At 40.1% G+C, this 21,563-nt stretch overlaps 1 protein-coding gene across 14 annotated transcripts in view; it reads left to right on the top strand.

The window, feature by feature from the left end:
* Positions 1-1,510: 1,510 nt before the first annotated feature.
* The window catches only part of ppfia1 (PTPRF interacting protein alpha 1), a 41,978-nt gene continuing 21,925 nt past the window's right edge, over positions 1,511-21,563 (top strand). For 13 of the 14 annotated variants that reach the window (XM_026192304.1, XM_026192546.1, XM_026192132.1 and 10 more), the window contains exons 1-7: positions 1,511-2,605; positions 3,819-4,088; positions 13,775-13,876; positions 14,249-14,413; positions 16,133-16,207; positions 20,384-20,485; positions 21,115-21,348. In XM_026192304.1, the coding sequence (XP_026048089.1) occupies positions 3,819-4,088; positions 13,775-13,876; positions 14,249-14,413; positions 16,133-16,207; positions 20,384-20,485; positions 21,115-21,348 (948 nt within the window). In that variant the 5' untranslated portion in view covers positions 1,511-2,605. The remainder of the gene's footprint in view (positions 2,606-3,818; positions 4,089-13,774; positions 13,877-14,248; positions 14,414-16,132; positions 16,208-20,383; positions 20,486-21,114; positions 21,349-21,563) is intronic. The other variant, XM_026191789.1, reaches the window with a different exon arrangement.

Consider the following 21,563-nt stretch of genomic DNA (forward strand, 5'->3'; position numbering starts at 1 on the left):
CAAGGAACCAGCAGTCACCCACACTTTGAAAACATCTACAACACCGACAGAAGGAAGATTTGGGAACCAGCTTTACTTATACAGTGTCAGCAGAGACTGGTGGGGTCTCTGAACCATCTTTGTACTCAGCCTATAAGGGACACAAGTGATCAAATGAACTGCATCACGTTTTTAATTGGGTTTGATTCATTATCTGCCCCCCTCCCAAGTTGCTGCTACTGCTACAGCCACCACTACCCCATCTCCACCTCAGCACGTCTTCACACTCCCAGTTCATTTCCAGTGCCTCTCCCCCTCAGCCATGATCCTCCAATACACAGCCACCCTGTTTCTAACATGTTTCTGACTCTAATGCCCAAGAGGCTCTGCAATACTGCCACCAAAACACTAGGTGGAGGTAGGGAGTATATAGCATTGTTGGCCAATCTTTACTTCTTATTTGTACTTCCTGTGTTTATTTTAAATAATAGTGACGACAAGGCATGTCATACTACGCCAACTGGAGCTAATACATCTTGAAGAAGAGATACTGATAATGAAGCAATTACAACCGGGAAACCGAGGGTCTTGAATTGTCACCTCACCAAGAACACCTTACTGATGTTCTTGTACCCCATTCCAACCTTGTACAGGCCTGGAATGGAACAGATTGATTCTGTGGTGTGCAATGAAAATCTCTACATCTCCAGCTCTGCCAACTCCAATTAAGCCTCATGTCTTTTTGTCAGTTGCACATGTCTCCCTCTTATTCACACACATATTCTGTCTTGCATTTACCTGCCAAACTATACATCACAAAAGGACTCACTGCCATGTTTTAAACCTCAGACCTGTCAAATTGTCCATTATTTATTAAAATGCATTAAAGTTATACCTCAAACATTTTCTAGTGAACTTCTGTAAAAAAATAAATTCTCAAAATATCACATCAAAATTTACAAAATAAATGAATACAAAACTTGTGTTGATCCGTCACAAGAGGGCGTAAATGTTCTCTTTATTGCGAGAGCTTGGTTTACCAGTGACAACTGAATGTGGGCCAAAGAGTGAACTAAAGAAATTATTTGGAAAAAAAACAAAAACGTTTGGCTCTTCGATACCTTCTTCCACAAGTTACATTATAAATTATAATGGCTGAATTCGGTTAAGATGACCTCGGGCCTTTTAAATCAAACTGTTAAATGTTCCTCTTAATCATAGTTAAGTTTTATTATTGTTATTATTGTTATTATTATTGGTTCTACAAGCAAAACATAGACAAAATACAATATAAAATGTTAAATGTAAGTTACATGTGTATTTAAAACATATCAGAATACAAACTATGGTAAAATAGCCTGTTTGATATTAGCCGAACGGTGAGACATCCGAGAACCTTCACAAACATACATCCGAGATATTGTAACCTGTAAATTTAAAGAAATAACGGGTATTGTTGATGGAAAAGTCGTGCTTTCTCTCTGTCTTTTCAATACACAAGTGTAAGCTTATATCCCTACAGGAACTGAACGTACTGCTACTTCTCCACTTCCTCCTGTTGCCAACCTGGGAAGCGCTCTCTTCCCGTAGACTGGCAGTGCAAGCGACACTTAGCCCACCATTGGCTGTCCCGACTGCCGAAGCTGGCAGGCAGTGGCGACAGGGAAGGACCGGACCAACGGACCTTTTTGGTGGAAATACTGACATAACGCCGGGAAATCGGGCGGAAACAAAGGGAATATATGTTTTTATAAATGGTCTGGATTTCCTAAACAGACTGAAACGCTGCTAACGTTGAATGTTAGCTGGAAGTTTCCTAGCTGGTGCCGTGATGTGGTGACGCGACTCCACGGAATCGACGGGAGGCTAACGTTAGCTGATGCTAACGCTACTTGATAAATGAATAATTTTTAACAGAGCTTTTACGACTCATTTCAGGATTTTAGCATTTTAGATAGTGTAAGAAACTTTTATGATAGATTTTATCATGTTGTGTACTTTTATGTTAATGCTTCAATGACTGCCTGACGTATTTAAGCTAAAATAGAGCAGCAAACATTAGCTTCCTAGCTGGCTAGTAGCTAACATTGGCTAGTTGTCGACTTTAAACTGTCTTTAAGCCAAAGAATCCTGTTTCAAATGAGCTAAACCGACTACGGCTGCTTATTATTTTCACGCCACTTAACTGTATCAGTTAATGTTCACTAGTTATATATGAGTCAAACTTTATATCTGAGGATGGTCGTTCGTTTTGAGATGCAAAAATGAACGCTTCGTTCCAGAATCCAGATATGCAATCACCGAATCACCAGCTTACTTAGTGCTTGGTGGCTAGCGCAGAGTTAGCCAGTCAAACTTGGAATACTGCCCCCTGCTCACTTTATGCGAGTGTCGCTTTGAGGCCTTTTCTGAAATGATCTCTTTTTTTTCCACCAAGAGGACCCTTTCACTGCCTTAATGCATCCCTGCCTCTGAATGGAATTTCTGTTTTGAATGACTCTGGATACTTGTAAAGCTTGACAAGGCTCTAATCCACAGTTGGAGTTAGCTGGACTTGTTGACGTTTACTTCGTCATAACATAACCTGGATTTACGAAGGAACTTGGAGTAATAATATTCTTTGAAGGTGAGAAAGAACTTTAACATGAAAATACTTGAGAAAACAATTGTAGGGTTTAACCTAACTCCCAGACGTATCTGATAGCATTACAATGGGCAAGCACTATACTGTCGATGCATTTGGGCTTCCAGCCATCCTCTTGATGGGGACCTAGTTCTTCATTAAAAATAATTTACAAAATGCAAAATACAAAAATACTTTGAATAGATTTGTAATTACTTTGACAATTGGTGGCCCCCTTAATCGTTTGCTATACCTCATTTACTACCCAGCTAGCCCTTATCTTCACCTCTGCAAAAAAGAAAAAGAAAGCATCGAGAATCGCTCCTCTGTAAGTCAGCCAAAGTCCTCTACTTCCACTTGTCATCCTGTAGTTTTTGATGCATGGTGCAGTAGGTATCGGTGGTTCTCCCCGCCATCTGTCACTACCTTTACAAAGATCCTCAATGTGACCATCCCCCTCTTAAACATGGTTTATCCAGAGGGGCTTGACCTCAATAAAAAGCCTTAGTTTGGATTTTGCGTTTCGCTTTGCAAGGGTCTAGTAGGTAGATTTGTTCTAAATAATTGGCACGTATCAAGAATGGTTTCCCTCAGTTATAGGAAAGTGCAGTTGACTGTTTTTGAGATTTTGGTGTACCTAGCTGCTACTTGTTCCCTATTGGAAGTTGTTGTTGTTCCTTTTAGGTTGGTTAAATCCAACTCACATGACTCCTGGTTTCCAGGAGCCTGTCTACAGGACTTGAGCCGCTTGATATGGAGAGCGGCCTTATTACCCAGACCTTCTCAGCTTTTTAGTAAATTTAACTAGAATGGGTTAACGTAATTGTTTTTCTATAGACTACTATCAGCACAAACTAGTTAACCATTACAGTAAGTCAACTAGATTCAACTGATTTTGGTCTTTGTTGTCCCTTTTGTTAGTCAAAAAGCTACTGTGAGGGTTAATTTAAACTATGGAGATTAAATTACCCCTCATGAGGACTTTCAGACTTGCCCACTGTCTAATCTTATATCTCAGTTTGTTAATAATTTTGTTAATATAGGATCTGTGTGTGTGTGTGTGTGTTTTGTTTGTTTTTTTCTTTGGTGTTCTTCAAAGTGGTTTTGGTATTCTGTTTTAACACAATAAAATGCTTTTTGACTTTTTTGCTTTATTGACGTGACAGTGACGGAGGTCCTTGTTTCTCCTGTTTTCTCCTGTTCTTTATTGTTGCAGATGATGTGCGAGGTGATGCCCACCATCAGTGAGGCCGAAGGCCCTGGTGGTGGAAATGGCGGAGGCCGTCGAGGTTCCGGTTCACCACTTCAATCTGACTCAGAGGGTCACTTTGAGTCGTTGATGGTGTCTATGCTGGAAGAGCGAGATCGTCTTCTTGAGACCCTGAGAGAGACTCAAGAGAATCTGGGCCTGACCCAGAGCAAACTGCATGAAGTTAGCCATGAAAGGGACTCACTACAGAGACAGCTGAACACTGCTTTGCCACAGGTAAGTGAGAGAGACCTTTTTTCTTAAAGGAAAATCCTATTCTTAGTCCAGGTAGATTAATTCTTAAAGAAATTCAGTGTTTGCCATTCTACAGTTTTTTCCTGAGACTAAGCCTTTACTGGAAGAAATAGTACAGAGAGTGGTTTGGTTTGGGGAATTGTATGGCTTCTGGATTGTATGTTACAATGAGATTTGAACTAGCAATGCACCAATATTTGGATTGGCTTTCTGCCAGATGGTAACTCGAAAAGCTGGATTGGATATCAATAACAATGAGCCTATGGCCAGTTAATTCAGCTCAGGTGTATGCCGCTTACTAAACCACTTTGGCAGCAGAAGGCAGGTTGCTAGAGGAGGAACTTACATTGTGTAGAGGAATCGAATAGTTTTTTGTTTTTTTTTCAGTAGTTCATAATGTAACCAAGAATAGTCAAGTAAGAAGACACAACTGAAAAGCTGACAAAGTTGCTCTCTTTCTCTCTTGCTCTCACTGTTATGTTCGGTGTATTACTACTTTGGAAGATTTTACTACAGCCTAACATGTTTCAGCATCCACAAGTCTAATAGGGTCCGTGTGGATGTCCATGTGCCTACCTGTATTTTGAGACCAGGTAGTCTTGTTCACAGTGAATTTACATTATAATGCACCAACTACACATGCGCTCCAGACAATAGGTGTCAATTGGACTTCAAAGAAGTATAACAGGAATGATCGTTTGGCTGTGTGGTTTTCAGCTGTCTGTTTGTGACGCCTAGGATTGAGAGGGTAAAAAGGACAAACTAGTGGTCTTACTGCACAGCGTCCTAATAACTCAAACTGAGTGCAAACAAATTGGGCGGACAGCAAGAATATATTTATTTGATTGTAGTTATTATTGTCCTGTTGACCTATACAGCTTTTTTTTTTCTCTTCCTTAAAGCGTCACACTGCCTCCAACAGCTTGCCTTCTTTCCTGATGCCAGGTGTATTTTTTTCCACACACGGACAGTAGAGAACAGAGGTCTCAAACTCATTTTACAATTTGGGACACATACAGCCCACTTTGATGTTAAGGGGGCCAGACCAGTGAAACGCCCTTTCTGTCAGTGTAAAGAAGTGACATGTTTAACTGTTCACTACATGATAAAGTAAAAGCTGCTTTGACAAAGAAAGAAATCTGTTAGTATGACTCTTTGGACTGAAATGTGTAAAATTATAGAAAGGTTCTGGAAGCTTATTTTCCACTGTCCAGTTGTGTTTTTTGTTTTGTTTTGTTACTGTAGTTGTAAAAAACAAACAACCCATTGTTATAGTAGAAAGTGAAAAATGGAAACATTTCTATCATTTAATTGTTTATTGCTTAATTACTTTGTAGTATAAATGGTCATAAGGGAGTATTTTAAGCAGTAGGAAAAAACTATAAAACTTATGAAAATACAGTAAAAAGTCCAAGATAAACAAGGTAAGCAAGATAAACAAATGTTAAGAATTATAAATGGGCTCAAGTGCACATTTAGGCCTGTGAGACTCAGACACTGAGCCGTGGCTCTGTGGTGCATGCAGTTCTCATTCCTAACATTCGTTTCGATGTCACTATGGGATACCCCTCCTTGCATGTTCCTCAGAAGCATTTATCTCATTCTGTCAATCCTGATTGAATGATGATCATGACAACCATGTCGTGTAGAGCCGCCCACCCTTGCACTTTTACATAGTCGTTATTCAAAAACCTCTTCTCGCAGCGATATCTCTGCATATCTAAACCTTCGTAGGCTGGCTAGCTTAACTGTTCACAGACAGGAGTGTTAGCTTTTTTCCCCCCAACGGGCGCTAGCTACCTTCGCTCGTCTCTCCTGAACCCAGATCTTCACCGTAGATTGGACGTCATACCACTTACCTCCGGTAAGGCGGTCTTGTCTGCACGATTTAGCACACCAGCTAACACCACTCTCCTTCGGCTGAGACTAGCAAACCAACTAACTTGTATCCCTCTCCGTTAGCATCCCAGCTAGCAAAAAATCGTTTTGGTTTTTGGACAAAGTTTGTGTTTTCCATTGTTTAAGCACCGGTTCCAACCAAAGTAGGTATGTTGTATTAACAGAAAAGGCTAACTTGGTTATTATTTTGCAGAAAAAAAGAGTGCTAAAAATAAAAACATAAGAGGTTTTTTGGACAAAGTTTGTGTTCTCCATTCTTTAAGCACTGGTTCGAGCACCGTTTAAGCACTGGCACCGTTTCAAAAGTACCGGTTTGGCACCGGTATCGGATAAAACCTAAACGATACCCATTCTTATTCAGGTCATCAAACAAATTTTAATATCAGTCAACGATGATCCTTTTATATAAAAAATTGAGTCTTTGCCCCTCAGGCAGAAAAGGTTGATGTGGTAGTGTTGTCAATCCGCGGGGCGGAAATTAAGGTTGGGCGACTGGACGAATATATTGACTATCGACGATAGGCTGAGCCTCTCACCGATTGTTTTTACTGAGCGATTTATCTGTTTATTTGCCCATCAGTAAGTTTTGTAATAATGTTGGTTAAAGCTTAAAAAAAAAGCAGTCGGCGGGAAAAACATAATAGCGCTGTTTTATTGCCTATGTTCAGAAAAAAACAAAAACATTTTATTTTAATTAAAAAACCCGCAATGGTAGGGAGGGAAACAAAGAGAAACTGGCTTCTTTTTTCCACTATAACCGTGTTTATAGGCTGTTCCAAACAACAAATGCAAAATTAAACAAGAAGTAAGTTAAACATCAAAATGTTTCTTCCACTGAACATTAAAAAAAATCTCAGACGTAATGTTAAGTCTTTTGTGTGATTTGGCGCATCTCAAATAAATGAATGAGTAATTCAAAAAGTAGCTATATTAATACTGAAACAAACAAGAAAGAGAAGGTAAAATATTCCCTCCAAACAAAACTTATAAAATCAAAATGTGCAAATCAGTCCTTGCATGATTACATTGCTCCACCCTTCAAAAAGTCACCTGCGCAAATATATCGCCTATCGTCGTTTGTTGGACTGACGAATGTCGGTTGAATGTCGGGCAGTGTGGACGTCCAAATTTGTGAACATGAGAACGAGGCGACGTAGGATTGTGATACCACAGGTGCATCTACTAAAAGTCTCAAACAAGTTTGAATCTCAGTGACCTTGACCTCAAGGTCAGAGGTAAAGTTTTCTGAAAATCTTGTGAACACAATTTCAAATGTATACCATAGGTGTGTTTGCTAGGAGGCTGAGGGGTAGCACTGGCATCCACCAGTATTTTGAAATGATGATTTTGTCTATTAAGGGGGAAGAAACCTAGCCAAACGTTTCCAAAAAGATGACCTTAATTTCCCTAACCACACTCGGGCCTGATTACACCCAGACTACAAGCTACTGTTAGTAACAGACTGATGAACCTGCCCAGGGTGTAGCCCAACTCTCGCCCTATGGTAGCTGGAATAAGCTCCAGCCCCAGGCTACTCTGATAAGGATAAGCGGGAGAAAATGGATGGATGGTTAAAAAAATAAATAATATTTTCACTTAGCACATGTCAAATTTTGTCCTTATTGTTAGGCTTCATCCATCTCTTTGAAATCATAACACCCATGGTGATATTGTGCTTCCTGTTTTTAAAAGACCAGTGACCAAATTTTCTGTTCTGGTCAGTGCTACAAAGGCATGAATTGAGAGTGCTCAGTAGTAAGACACAGAGACAAAGGCTGGCTTGTTACACATAGTGACAAGAAAGTGACAGAGTGCAAGTGTTGCTTTTGGCCAAATGTGAGCTGAATTAATAGATTAAAAGGAAACGGACACAAATGGAGAAGAGTGCTTTTTTTTTTTTTTAATGTAGTTTAGTTTTAAAGGCCAGTTGCTTTATTCTTAAAGCTTTACCAGCCTATTTATATTAATTATCTAGAATGTTTTTTTGTTGTTGTTGTTTTAAATGGATATTGCTTTACATACATGCATACATTTGGTATGTTTTGTAGGTTTTTGTAGGCAATACTGGTTTCAAATTCCTCTACATTTAAATGGATTCAAATATTTCATTCCATTTTTTCTTTTTCAGCCATTTCTCAGTGTGCTTAAGATCATTTTCCTGTTGAAAGGTCCAACTCTGGTTAATATTCAACTGTTGAATAGATGGCTTCTTTTTTGCTTCACATTCTTAAACTCTCTTGAAACTCTTTCATGCGATTCTTCTGTAGGTTGCAGAGGTGGTTTGTTGTGGTGGTGCCCAGTTTGCAGGATCATTTGGACAGTAGTTTTCTGGTCCATATCAGACTTTGGAGCAAATGCCTCAAGTTGTTTTAGCTGGTCCTTCTGGGTTGCCATGGTGACTACTGCAAATAGCAATGAAAGAGTATTTCAATAAGAAGTGTATTTTGCGCACCACGAAATAAGCAATAGACTACAATATAATTTGATAGACATTTTAATATTGTCATTCCTTATGTTTTGTGATATTGGACAACCCTAAAGGAATTTATTATAAACATTTGGTTTATGCTCCATTTTTAGTGTTTGTTTTTTTTTAAATGTGTTAAGAAGATTTTAAATGAGATGCACTTCTCTACAGCGTCATGTGAGTAAACCTGTTCTTTAGCTCATCTTTTTGTTTAAATCTATTTGCAAACACATGGAATGTGTAAATTTAATAAAATGACTTTTCACCCATGGTGTTCACTAGGGCTGAACTGATTCCTTGAGGAATTCAATTGTAGAAAATTGTTGACACAAATTTTTTTGCTTCGTTTTAAACAAGTCTCTGCAATGCGCCACTGTTACCATGGACACTCAAGAGTTTCACCCTCGTTTACGACACAGAACTGTAATAGAAAGGTACTTTGGTGCGGTGTGTGAATAAAAAATTTTGGGAGCATTAACTGACGCAGCCCCAGTTTTTCAACAAAAAGATTGATAATACATCAGCATCAGTGAAGATAAACGCTGGCTTGGAAACCCTCCAATGTGGCTGAATTACAACAGTTCTGCAAAGATGAGTGGGCCAAAATTCCTCCACAGCACTATAAAAGACCCATTGCCAGTTATCGCAAATGCTTGATTGCTGTTGTTGCTACCAAGGCTTGTTGTTGCTTTTTATTTCAAGGCTTACCTAACATTTTTCAGATTGAAAGTAAAATACAAGCAATCATGGTACACTTAAACTCGCAGAAACAAACACATACAAACGAAAACACACCAAACCTTCATCATCCAGGAGATAAAATACTGTCCCAAAGTATTGAGTGTTTGTATATATTTGCATTTAATATGGCACATAAATACATTCAAATGGTTTGGGTTTTTTTTTCTGTTTTGTTTTTTTGTTAAAACGACGAGAAAAAACAGACGTTGTCTGCAGTTAAACTTTAAAGCATTGCAGTTTTGAAAAAGGAAACCAATGAGCAGTTCATTTAGAAAAACCTGGGTGTTTTTCCCTTCTTTTGAATATTTTATTACGGTTTATTAATAAATCACACAAAAAAGAAAGAAATGGATGGTACCTTTATAACTGAGCAGACAGCACTTTATTTTGTTATTAATCATTCCAGCCCCTGTATTTCAAAAAGCCAGAACAACTGCAGTATCTACACCTATTGCACACAAGTATTGTTTAAGTGCTTTTCCAAACTGCTGCTAGCACTTCTATTCTATAGATCTAGTTCATTTTGTAGTTCTCCTGTGAAGAATGTATAGCTGAGTCTTTTCCTATAGACCTGTTGAAGCAACAACTGAGCAATGGCTGACATCAATAATAGGTGCCATAGCAATTTTTAGGAAAAAGCCATAAAATGGTGCAGTGCAGCACCAGTACATGTAATTTTGGCAGTTGGGTGGGCAGTGGAAGCATTTAAAAAAACAGACAAACAAAAAAAATGTTTTCACTTAAAATGCATTAGAAGGAAGCAGGAAAAATATAGCACATTTAAATAATGCATTCACAATTTTATTAATATACCCTTATTAAATAAATCTATAATTGTTCAAGAATCTTTGCATGCACTTGTATCACAAATGTAACATAAAAGAAGAGTAAAAATGAAAAATTTCTCCTCCTTTTAATCAATTGAGTTCTTCTCTATTGATGTGGGGTTTTTTTGTCTGTTTGTTTTGTTTTTTGGTAGCAGGCTTAGCAACTCTGTACAGAGCTATTGTGGTGTCTAATTAGGTTTGATGGTGGGTCCCCGTTTAGGAGAACAGATGCCCGGTGCACAGTGTCACATTTCAGCACCTATAAGCTTTTAAGAGCAGCTAAAGTCATTATGTAGAAGGCAGGCTTGTTCTGATCAGTCTCAAGAGCATCAGTCTGCTGACTGTACAGAAAAAAAATGTAGCAATTATTGTCATGCACTGTGGGCGGTTCCTGTCATAGTCTAGGGCTGCAAAGTTTTCACACTGTGTCTACTTGATCCACGTCTGACTGAACCCATAATGTTTCCACACCACTGAAGTTTTTTTTACCTCTCTTTTCAACCAATGGCAGTCACTCTCCTCTCCAAATAACTTCTTAGCTTTCCGAGCTTCCCTTGGGTCCTCTTAATCAGCGGTCCCCAACCCCCGGGCCTCGTACCGGTCCGTGAGTCGTTTGGTACCGGGCCGCGAGAGTTGAGGCTCAGGTGTGAAATGTATGGTTTTCAGGGTTTTTATTGGTTTTCAGTGTTATTTTGTTATCGTTTTTATCGTTTACTCTGTTTTCCTGGGTCTGTTCACGTGTGTTATGAATAAATTTTATTTTTTTCGGTACCAGTACTAGTTTTATTTTGTTGTATTTATCTGCGACACCTTAAAGGCCGGTCCGTGAAAATATTGTCGGGCATAAACCGGTCCGTGGCGCAAAAAAGGTTGGGGACCGCTGCTCTTAATTGTTGTGACACGTGTTCGAAATGCAGAGAGGTGCGCTCGATTTGCCACACGGAGCAGCGCGAGAGTAAAGCACGAGGGAGGGGCTAATAATCGGCTCAAGTCATTTTTAATGATCGTTGAAAGCCCAGATCGTAATCGTGATTAAAATTCGATTTATTGAGCAGCGCTATCTCTGTGTCTGAATCAACCAAATCTTTAATTGTATTATAATCCAAACATGACTCTTTCTCACAATGGCGTTTAAGTGGAGAGTGTGGTGCAGAGCAATGTTTCCTCTAAGCTGAGCGCGTGAGCAATCGCGCACTGCTCACATGGTCTCCCCACACAGAAATTCTGCGCTGCGCACAAAAAAAAAATCCAGTCTGAATTGGAATTAAAGTAAATACATGTATTTATTTTATTTTGCTGATTTTCTGTGCGCGGAGACTGTTAGCAGTGCGCGATTGCTCACGTGCTCAGCTTAGAGGGAACAGTGGTGCAGTGTATGGTTTTCCCTGAAAAGCTTGTTAGGTACACTATTTCTAAATTGAAGAAAATGCACCATGCTTAAACCTGAGTATATTTATATTTATCGTCAAGCCTGTTTGGGGACATCCCTGCCCCTTCAAGCGCATGCATGGAAAGCCTAACACAGCAAGAGCATCAGAGTCAAAGCTGATCTAGGGTGGTGTTGAAATCAACTGATATGCTCAGATTGATGTGCTTGTTGAGAAGCAACATAAAACTTACCCATATACTATTTGTTTTGTTTATTTATTTATTTGTGTGTGTTTTTAAAGGTTCCAGCCTAGGTCAGATTTCAGGGTGTTTGGATATTTTTTGTTTTTCTTTTTTGTTTTGTTGCATGATAGGTTCAGGCTCCCTGTACCTTAGTGAGTTACACTGTGACTCTGTCAGTCTGTCATGTATCAGAGTCAATATGTTGTTTATTTATTTATGTTGTGTATAAATGAGTTAAAGAATGTTATGGGTAAGGGGTAATGCATGATAAATTAAGACATAGGTTATACGCAACCTTGATATTTCTCTAACTTCAGCCTCTGCTGTGGAATGTAGGAAATAAGCAACTCTGTAATTACCCCTGAGCCTGCCTTTCAGTCTCTTATTGGCCAGCAGAAAGTGAAGACCCTGGTTCTAGCCAATAGGAAACTAACCCTTTGAGCAAAATCTGTGCCAAGTGCTGGAAAAGCTCAGAGGCTGGAATGAAGGGAAGGGAGAATAGTTGTGGTAGTGACTGAAAAGAACCATCAGTTCCAGCAGCCCTCCTACCCCCCACCCCCCACCTTCCTACCCTCAGAAGCATTGCAAGAAGGTCTTACTACTCAGGGTGCTTGTGCTACAGGGCAAAAAATCAGGATGGCAAATTCTTTAGCGGTCCAACCATGCATGTAATCCTTACAAGCTCTGTGTGTTTGTGTGTATCTGTGGCTGTGTCTGTGTGAGTGGATATTTGTTGGAAGAGAACCACAGAAAGATGGAAGATTAAAAAAAGCTCCATTCTGCATTCTGCAATTACATATACTGAGGCGTTTGACTGTCCATTCATTTTCTTCTCATACCAGAAAGATCTATAAAGGATAGATACTCTTGTCAGCAGGCAGAGGTTTCTAATAAAACTTTGCCGCAGATTTAAAAAATAAGTGTGAAGCCGTTAAGATAACTTGTGGAAACTAGGGGGTTGCCAACTGTGGCTCTTTTTAAAGCCGTAAACATGGCTGTCTGCTTGTCGGCACCGGCAAGGAAAGAAAGGAATGCGCTTGGTATGCAGTCATGGCGCTGGCTTCAAAACAAACCGTCATCGCAGAAGACAGTGTGTTAAACTGACATCTTAACACTAGCAATGAACAAATACACCAGAGAGGAGCAGTATTAGTTTTAGAGTCTGATAATCTGTTGTGGAACATATACAATGACATATTAATTTGCTGTAAATGGACAGGATTTGATTAGGTATATAGCATAAATAGATATCTATTACTTACATAGGAATAGTAGTGGTAGAATAGCTAAATTTATGTCTTGCATATTTCCACAACCATATCCATAATCACATACTGTGTATGCAACCGTTGTATATAGTGTATTATCTTACTTATTTTCTATGTGTTTATTTGTATTTTTTGTATTTTCCTTCTATCTGTACCTGAGCTGAGGTAATGCAAGAATTTCCCTGCTGTGGGATCATTAAAGTCTTATCTCATCTTATATGTGTGATGTATGGTCCAGGTTGTTACTGGGTCAAATGAACGTGTGTCTGAAATACCGAGGTGATGTCAGTGTTGAAACTAAAAAAAGCTAAGAGATGTTCCGTGCATCTCTTAGAAACTAGCTGCCATTATAAGATGTTGACTATTCTAAACATATGAATGTGTTTGTGTTTATACGTGTGTTTGTATATGTGAAGTACAAACACATACATGGTAATAATTTACCTATATCAACTGCGTTGTACTTTTTGAATATGAAGGTGTTTTTAGTTTGTTTATTTTTAATTATAATATTATTAATCATGCTACTGTGTGTGAACACTTTGATCCAAGTGATGGGGAGAGTGAGAGAGAGCAGGTCATGACAGACTGTGTATTATCAGATTATGATGTGTAGCATAAAAACATGAATAAAAAAGTTGATCTAAAAACCTCCACCTACTTTTAGAAAATGATATGAAATTCCTGCAGCGACACTTTATTTTACCCATGATCAAAGTTTTAACTTTGAATGTGCAATTTCCCTCCTTCCCTGCCACCAATGTTTTTTCCCAAGCCCCCCCCCCCCCCCCCCCCCAAAAAAAGGCCTCGTAAGTAGTTGTTACATGTTACTGAATTTATCCATTCCTATTTTAGGAATTTGCTGCACTAACAAAGGAGCTGAACGTGTGCCGAGAGCAGCTTCTGGAAAAGGAGGAGGAGATTGCAGAACTAAAGGCCGAGAGAAACAACACACGGGTTAGTAGATCGTCCTGCACACACATTCACAGAGGATCAGCTGTCAATAAGAAGCATTTAGTTGGGCCTGCACACACTACCTGGAAATACTTGTCAGATTTCCGTCTTTTTCTATTATGAGAAAAGATGGTTGTCATAGCACCGACAGAACAGACAGTGTCTGTTGTCACAGCTTAGGGCATTGCAAATTGCTTAGTCATCACAATATTTCAGCTACAAATGATAAAGCACTTTGCAGCAGCAGTTAGTGCTGACTTTTATCTTTCTTATTTTGACTGGTTTTGCATTTGTTTACTTAAAAAGTTTTTCAGATGCGAGTCGATGATGAGAAATGATTTGGACTTTTTTTTTTGTAACTCTCTGTGTATCCAGCTCCTGCTAGAACACTTGGAGTGCCTGGTGTCTCGCCATGAGCGCAGTCTGAGGATGACTGTGGTGAAGCGGCAGGCTCAATCTCCAGCAGGCGTCTCAAGTGAAGTGGAGGTCCTCAAAGCCCTGAAGTCACTTTTTGAACACCATAAAGCCCTCGACGAAAAGGTACAATTCTGTTAAACCGTTTTTCTTGCAGTATTGGTGCATGTCGACATGTGAACCATTGTTCATCATTTTTGGAGTTACAGTGGGGCAAAAAAGTATTTAGTCAGCCACCGATTGTGCAAGTTCCCCCACTTAAAATGATGACAGAGGTCAGTAATTTGCACCAGAGGTACACTTCAACTGTGAGAGACAGAATGTGAAAAAAAAATCCATGAATCCACATGGTAGGATTTGTAAAGAATTTATTCGTAAATCAGGGTGTAAAATAAGTATTTGGTCAATAACAAAAATACAACTCAATACTTTGTAACATAACCTTTGTTGGCAATAACAGAGGTCAAACGTTTACTATAGGTCTTTACCAGGTTTGCACACACAGTAGCTGGTATTTTGGCCCATTCCTCCATGCAGATCTTCTCGAGAGCAGTGATGTTTTGGGGCTGTCGCCGAGCAACACGGACTTTCAACTCCCGCCACAGATTTTCTATGGGGTTGAGGTCTGGAGACTGGCTAGGCCACTCCAGGACTTTCAAATGCTTCTTACGGAGCCACTCCTTTGTTGCCCGGGCGGTGTGTTTTGGATCATTGTCATGTTGGAAGACCCAGCCTCGTTTCATCTTCAAAGTTCTCACTGATGGAAGGAGGTTTTGGCTCAAAATCTCACGATACATGGCCCCATTCATTCTGTCCTTAACACGGATCAGTCGTCCTGTCCCCTTGGCAGAAAAACAGCCCCATAGCATGATGTTTCCACCCCCATGCTTCACAGTAGGTATGGTGTTCTTGGGATGCAACTCAGTATTCTTCTTCCTCCAAACACGACGAGTTGAGTTTATACCAAAAAGTTCTACTTTGGTTTCATCTGACCACATGACATTCTCCCAATCCTCTGCTGTATCATCCATGTGCTCTCTGGCAAACTTCAGACGGGCCTGGACATGCACTGGCTTCAGCAGCGAACACGTCTGGCACTGCGGGATTTGATTCCCTGCCGTTGTAGTGTGTTACTGATGGTGACCTTTGTTACTTTGGTCCCAGCTCTCTGCAGGTCATTCACCAGGTCCCCCCGTGTGGTTCTGGGATCTTTGCTCACCGTTCTCATCATCATTTTGACCCCACGGGATGAGATCTTGCGTGGAGCCCCAGATCGAGGGAGATTATCAGTGGTCTTGTATGTCTTCCATTTTCTGATGATTGCTCCCACAGTTGATTTTTTCACACCAAGCTGCTTGCCTATTGTAGATTCACTCTTCCCAGTCTGGTGCAGGTCTACAATACTTTTCCTGGTGTCCTTCCAAAGCTCTTTGGTCTTGGCCATGGCGGAGTTTGGAGTCTGACTGTTTGAGGCTGTGGACAGGTGTCTTTTATACAGATGATGAGTTCAAACAGGTGCCATTCATACAGGTAACGAGTGGGGGACAGAAAAGCTTCTTACAGGAGACGTTACAGGTCTGTGAGAGCCAGAGATTTTCCTTGTTTGAGGTGACCAAATACTTATTTTCCACCCTGATTTACGAATAAATTCTTTACAAATCCTACCATGTGGATTCATGGATTTTTTTTTTCACATTCTGTCTCTCACAGTTGAAGTGTACCTCTGGTGCAAATTACTGACCTCTGTCATCATTTTAAGTGGGGGAACTTGCACAATCGGTGGCTGACTAAATACTTTTTTGCCCCACTGTACATGTTGCTTTATGTCCATTTCATATTTTCAAGGTTAGGGAGCGACTTCGTGTTGCTTTGGAACGATGCAGCGCATTGGAGGAACAGCTCACCTTTTCACACAAAGAAGTAAGAAAACACAATATATTAAGAATTACTACAGAGAAGTTTACTTAGGTTTGTTTTGTGTGTGCAGTTTGCATGTTCTCCTCCATGGGTTCTCTCCAGATGCTCTGACTTCCTCCCACAGTCCAAAGACGTGCAGTTCCTGGGGTTAGGTTAACTGATAATTCTAAATTGCCCATAGGTGTGAATGGTAGTGGTGAGTTAGAAGGTAAAGTTATGTGTGTTGTATTTAAAATGGAAGTGTTAACTACCCATCTAGTCTACTTTTATCTTTATATTTGGTTTATGCTCTCACTAAACTTGTATTGGGATTCTGCTGCTGCTGCCACCTTAATAGTTTAATAGTTTAATTATTTATATAGCAACGCTCCTGTTGTAGCAATTACAACAGGGGCGTTGACCAAAGTGCTGTACAAGAATACAACATACCTAATAAAATAACTTAGAGTATTGATAGCAAACACCAAATATGAATTAACAAATAACTCTCATGCTGTATTGAAAGCCAGTAAATAAAAATGCGTTTTAAGATAAGATTTAAAAAGATTGACAGTGGGAGCCTGTCTGATGTATAGGGGTAAATTACTCCACAGCTTAGGTGCTACGACTGCAAATGCTCGATCGCCTCTATGAACCAGCCTCGACCTTGGTACAGCTAAAAGCAAAAGATCACTTGATCTAAGAGATCTAAGGGGGGGGGGGGGTATAAGTCTGCAAGAGGTCAGACAAATACCCGGGAGCCTGTCCATTCAGGGCTTTGTAAGTCAACAATAAAATTTTAAAATTAATTCTGAAGCGGACAGGGAGCCAATGAAGAGAGGCAAGCACTGGGAAAATGTGTTCACGTCTTTTAGTACGTGTCAGAAGACGAGCTGCAGCATTCTGGACTAACTGCAGCCTTGCCAGGCTGGTCTGGCTAGGTGCTGGGATAGCCGCTTGGTCCAAAAATTATCACTTCGGTTTTGTTCTCATTGAAGTTAAGGAAGTTAGAGGCCATCCAAGATTGAACTTCACCGAGACACTGAAGTAAGGGTTCTAGTGAGGCAGGACTGTTTCCCTTCAGTTGAAGATAGATCTGAGTGTCATCGGCATATGAATGAAAACAAATGTTATATTTTCTAAAAATTAGACCTAGAGGCAGCATACAAATGGAGAACAATATTGGTCCCAGTATAGATCCCTGGGGAACACCACAAGTAAGGGGAGCTGAGGAAGAAATAAAATCGCCAAAGCTCACAGAGAAGGTCCTGTCAGACAGGTATGACCTGAACCACTCTAATGGGGTGCCCTTTACGCCACAATGCTTCAACCGTGAGATTAAGATGCTGTGGTCAACAGTATCGAAGGCAGCGGTCAGATCTAAAAGCACAGCTGAGTCACCTGAGTCAGTGGCTAATAAAAGATCATTAAGAACCTTTAAAAGTGCAGTTTCTGTGCTATGAAGAGTTTTAAAACCAGACTGAAACCTCTCAAGAACATTGTGTCCATTTACAAAAGATTGCAGCTGAACAAACACAATATTTCTCAAAATTTTTGACAGGAAGGGGAGCTTTGAAATAGGCCTGAAGTTAGTGAGGACGGAGGAGTCAAGATTAAGTACAGGCTGTACAACAGCATGTTTAAAACATGCTGGCAAAACACCCGAGCTAAGGCTGCTATTAAAAATTGCTAAAATGTCAGAACTGACAACCTTAAAAATCTTTTTTAGAAGATGTGTTGGAATAATGTCATTTGGACACGATGATGTCTTTGTGCCACTACGTACTTCCTCCACCTGATCAAGACACACAGGCTCAAACTGATCAAAAACAGCAGAGCAGGTGGATATTTTAGAAACGTCATGTGAAGGCAGGGCGATCATAGATCGAAGCTGTTTTATCTTAATGATAAAAAACTGTAAGAACCTTTCACAGGTGTCTGAGGAACTATTAATACAAGAAGCTGGGGAAATATTCAGGGCAGAGTCAATAATTGAAAAAAGAACCCGAGAATTATTGGAGCTATTCTCAATAACATTAGAAAAAAAACTAGACTTTTCTAGGTACCTGTACAGACTGTCTCAACTTGAGAAAGGACACCTGCAGCCCATCTTTTTTTAACTTACTGGCTGAACGAGTGGCCTTATTTATCCATGGGTCTGGTCGTTGTTTCGAACTTATAGTTTTAAAAGGAGCGACCTCATCAAGGACAGTTTTGCATTTATCATAGAAATTAACTGTCATTTCCTCGGTACCAAAGCCAAGGGGAGATCTTAAAACTTTTTTAAAAGCAATAGAAAATTGTTCTGTTGCAGATTGGTATAAAAACACGACAACGACGTGTTGAAATAAGAGGTGTAAAATGGCAGAGAGATAAAAGTATATCAAACACAACAGGACAGTGATCAGAAAAAACAGCATCACATATTTCCATGTTTAGGACCGGTAACCCTAAAGACAGCACACGATCCAATGTATGACCCTGTTTCTGGGTTGGCCCAGACACAAGTTGAGCAAGACTAAAGGAGTCTATCAAACTTAAAAAGTCTCTGGTCAGTGAATTGGAGGGACAACACACATGAATATTAAAATCTCCAACGATTAAGATTCGATCGTAGTTTGACACAGTTCCAGCTAAGAAGTTTGAAAAGTCTTGGGTAAAATCCTTGTGGTATTTTGGAGGTCTGTATGCAACGGGTGTCGGGCGGGGATGCCCCAATTCAAACGTCACAAGTTCAAAACTAAAAAAAAAAAAAAAAGTTCAAAACTAGAATACGAGTGAGTTAAGAGTTGTTTGCAAGAGAGCTTCTTCCTGAAAACAGCCGCCACTCTACCACCACGCCCAGTCATCCTCGGCACATTAAGATATTCACAGTCAGGCGGTAAAAGTTCAGTAAAACAGCTGGACTCACCGACTCTGCCAAGTTTCCGTTAAAAGCATTAAATTCAGATCCCGATCAGTAAAGAAGTCCTTAAGAATAAAAGTTTTGTTTGCTAGCGATCGAGCATTAACAAGACTTAATCTTAGTGGTATCGGTGGCTCAGCGGCCGATGTGGGTGCCCGACCTATCGGCCGTAGGTTCTGAGGGTTTACTCCACCTGAGCGAAGACGGGGGAGACGCTGGCGCGGGGTTATTGTCGTAAGCCCGACAACAGGTGTCAGGCAAGTGTAAGCCATGTCCAGAGAGTGCCAGTAGTTGACGCGATCAAATCCAGTCGGGATAGGGTGAGGTATTTTCCGAAATCGTGTGCAGGTAGCCTTCATTCTCACCAATAAGCCACTGCGTTTCCCACGGCGTCTGCGGTGCCCTCTCAGTTGAGGTAGCGCCGGAACACAACGGAGACAAGCTGGAACTCCTGACAGGAGCGGTGGGGAGAAGGTTCCCTGATATCCACGATTGCAATAAAGAGTTTTTAACTGAGAGGATCTTAAAGCCAGCAGCATTTGTGATCATATACAAGCAGAGAGTTAGCATGTTTTAAAACAAAGTAAAAATAAAACACTAGTACAAACAGAGTCAGACGGCAAGATGGTGTCAGACACTGGCGCCATCTTGACACGAGAAGACCATGTTTCAATAGGTTCACACTTCAAATGACAAAGTGTCCTCGGTGACAGCTGATGAAAAGACTCGTTGATTTAGACTTATAAATGCTGCTGCCTGTAAGCTACAAGCATCAGTAAAACATTGCTTAATATTTTTTTATCAGAATAATAATGTTAATAATTATAGCATCCTGTCTATCTGTGCTGCTGAGTCTGAAAAAGAAATTTATATTCAAAGCTCATGTGTATGAGGTACGAAGAATCCGGAGTCTTCTGTGTACTGAATGGGATTAAAATTGACTAAAGGCCCAGAGGATCTCAGGAGGTGTCCTAGATTTCCTCTCTGCTTCACGCTACAGTGCTGCAGTCATCTTTTGTTCCTGGAAGTCAAACTGGGACCACACACATGCCTGCATGCCATTGCACATAAAATCAAACACCTGCCTCATTTGATAAGAAACGTAACTTCCTAAAACAAGACCTGTGAGGCGTTTGTGTGAACATTTAAATATGCACTTGCTTAAAATATGTTACAGGATGAAAGGAAGTCTTAAAGAATTGTGCACTTTGTTTATTGGTTAACGTTATAGTTGTTTAGTTCAACAAATCAATGAATGACTTGGCAGGGTGCTAACAAACTGGTCTTTTCCTTAGCTGGCTTACCTCAGGGAACAGAACAGTCAGAAGAGAGGGTTGGCTGATGGAACCAGCGAAGTTAACCACAACTCTGAAAACACACCAAGCACTAATGGCAAGGTGAGCTTACTCAACAGCGTATAAGAAGTGGCATGTTTGTGAGAACCAAAGGGCAACAAAGTTGCTCATGTTTTACAAATGTCTAGAGGATTAAATAGTTTAATTTGCTGTGATATTGTAATGTATTGTAGTGAACATGATCAGGTAGAATTGTTCTGTTCTTATCAGCTTTAAGAATGAGAACAATTACAAGTATATAAATAATCCTGCGTGTTACAGTTTCAAAATACATGTGTGTTATTTTAATTTTAAATTTTCATTCCCTTTAATTGATTAAAATGATGAAATAGAATGTGCTACACTGTGTCATACAAACAAACAAATTACAAAAATTAGAAAGCGGGTATCCTGCAGTTTTCTCTGTACTTCAATTAATAATCTTTATCAGCTTCTCATTGTCTGAGGACAATCAACTCTCAGGAGTTCAAATCCATTCCAAGTCCTGTCTTGCAGGCAGTGATCATTTGAATTTTCAGTGCAAGATGTTTACATTTTTCTCATCACAAGTCTTTAATTTACTCAAACTTCTTGATTATCAAATAGCCAACAATAACAGCACAACGCTCATCCAGGAAAAAAACACAATATTCTGTATATACATCTTAAAGTCGATGTCAATCTGCCCACAGCGGTCATCGGACGGTTCGTCGAGCCAGGAAGACGAGTCTGCACCTGGATTCGGTAAGGTTGGCGAGCTCCAGGAGGTAATGGACCGTCAGATGGCCGATTTGGGCCAAATGAAGGAGCGCATGGCTGCTATGGCATCACGCATCACTGAGCTGGAGGAGGACCTGGACACAGCCCGAAAGGACCTTATTAAGTCTGAAGACATGAACACAAGACTACAGAGAGACCTCAGAGAGGTAAAGAGGACACGATCTGTTTGTAACGAAGAGATGTGTTGAAATATGAGTTTGCGACTTTGTACATGTGTGCATTGTTCACACACATCTGTCAATGTTTTTAGCACAGTTTTTATAGATTTTAACAGCGGAGTGCTTCAAAAGATCCAGTGCTCTATAAACATGATAACATGACATTAAACATTGCACAGCAGGACAGTATAAGCAGCGCTAAC

The sequence above is a fragment of the Astatotilapia calliptera genome, chromosome 1 (assembly GCF_900246225.1).
Source record: "Astatotilapia calliptera chromosome 1, fAstCal1.2, whole genome shotgun sequence".
NCBI classification, from domain to species: Eukaryota; Metazoa; Chordata; class Actinopteri; order Cichliformes; family Cichlidae; genus Astatotilapia; species Astatotilapia calliptera.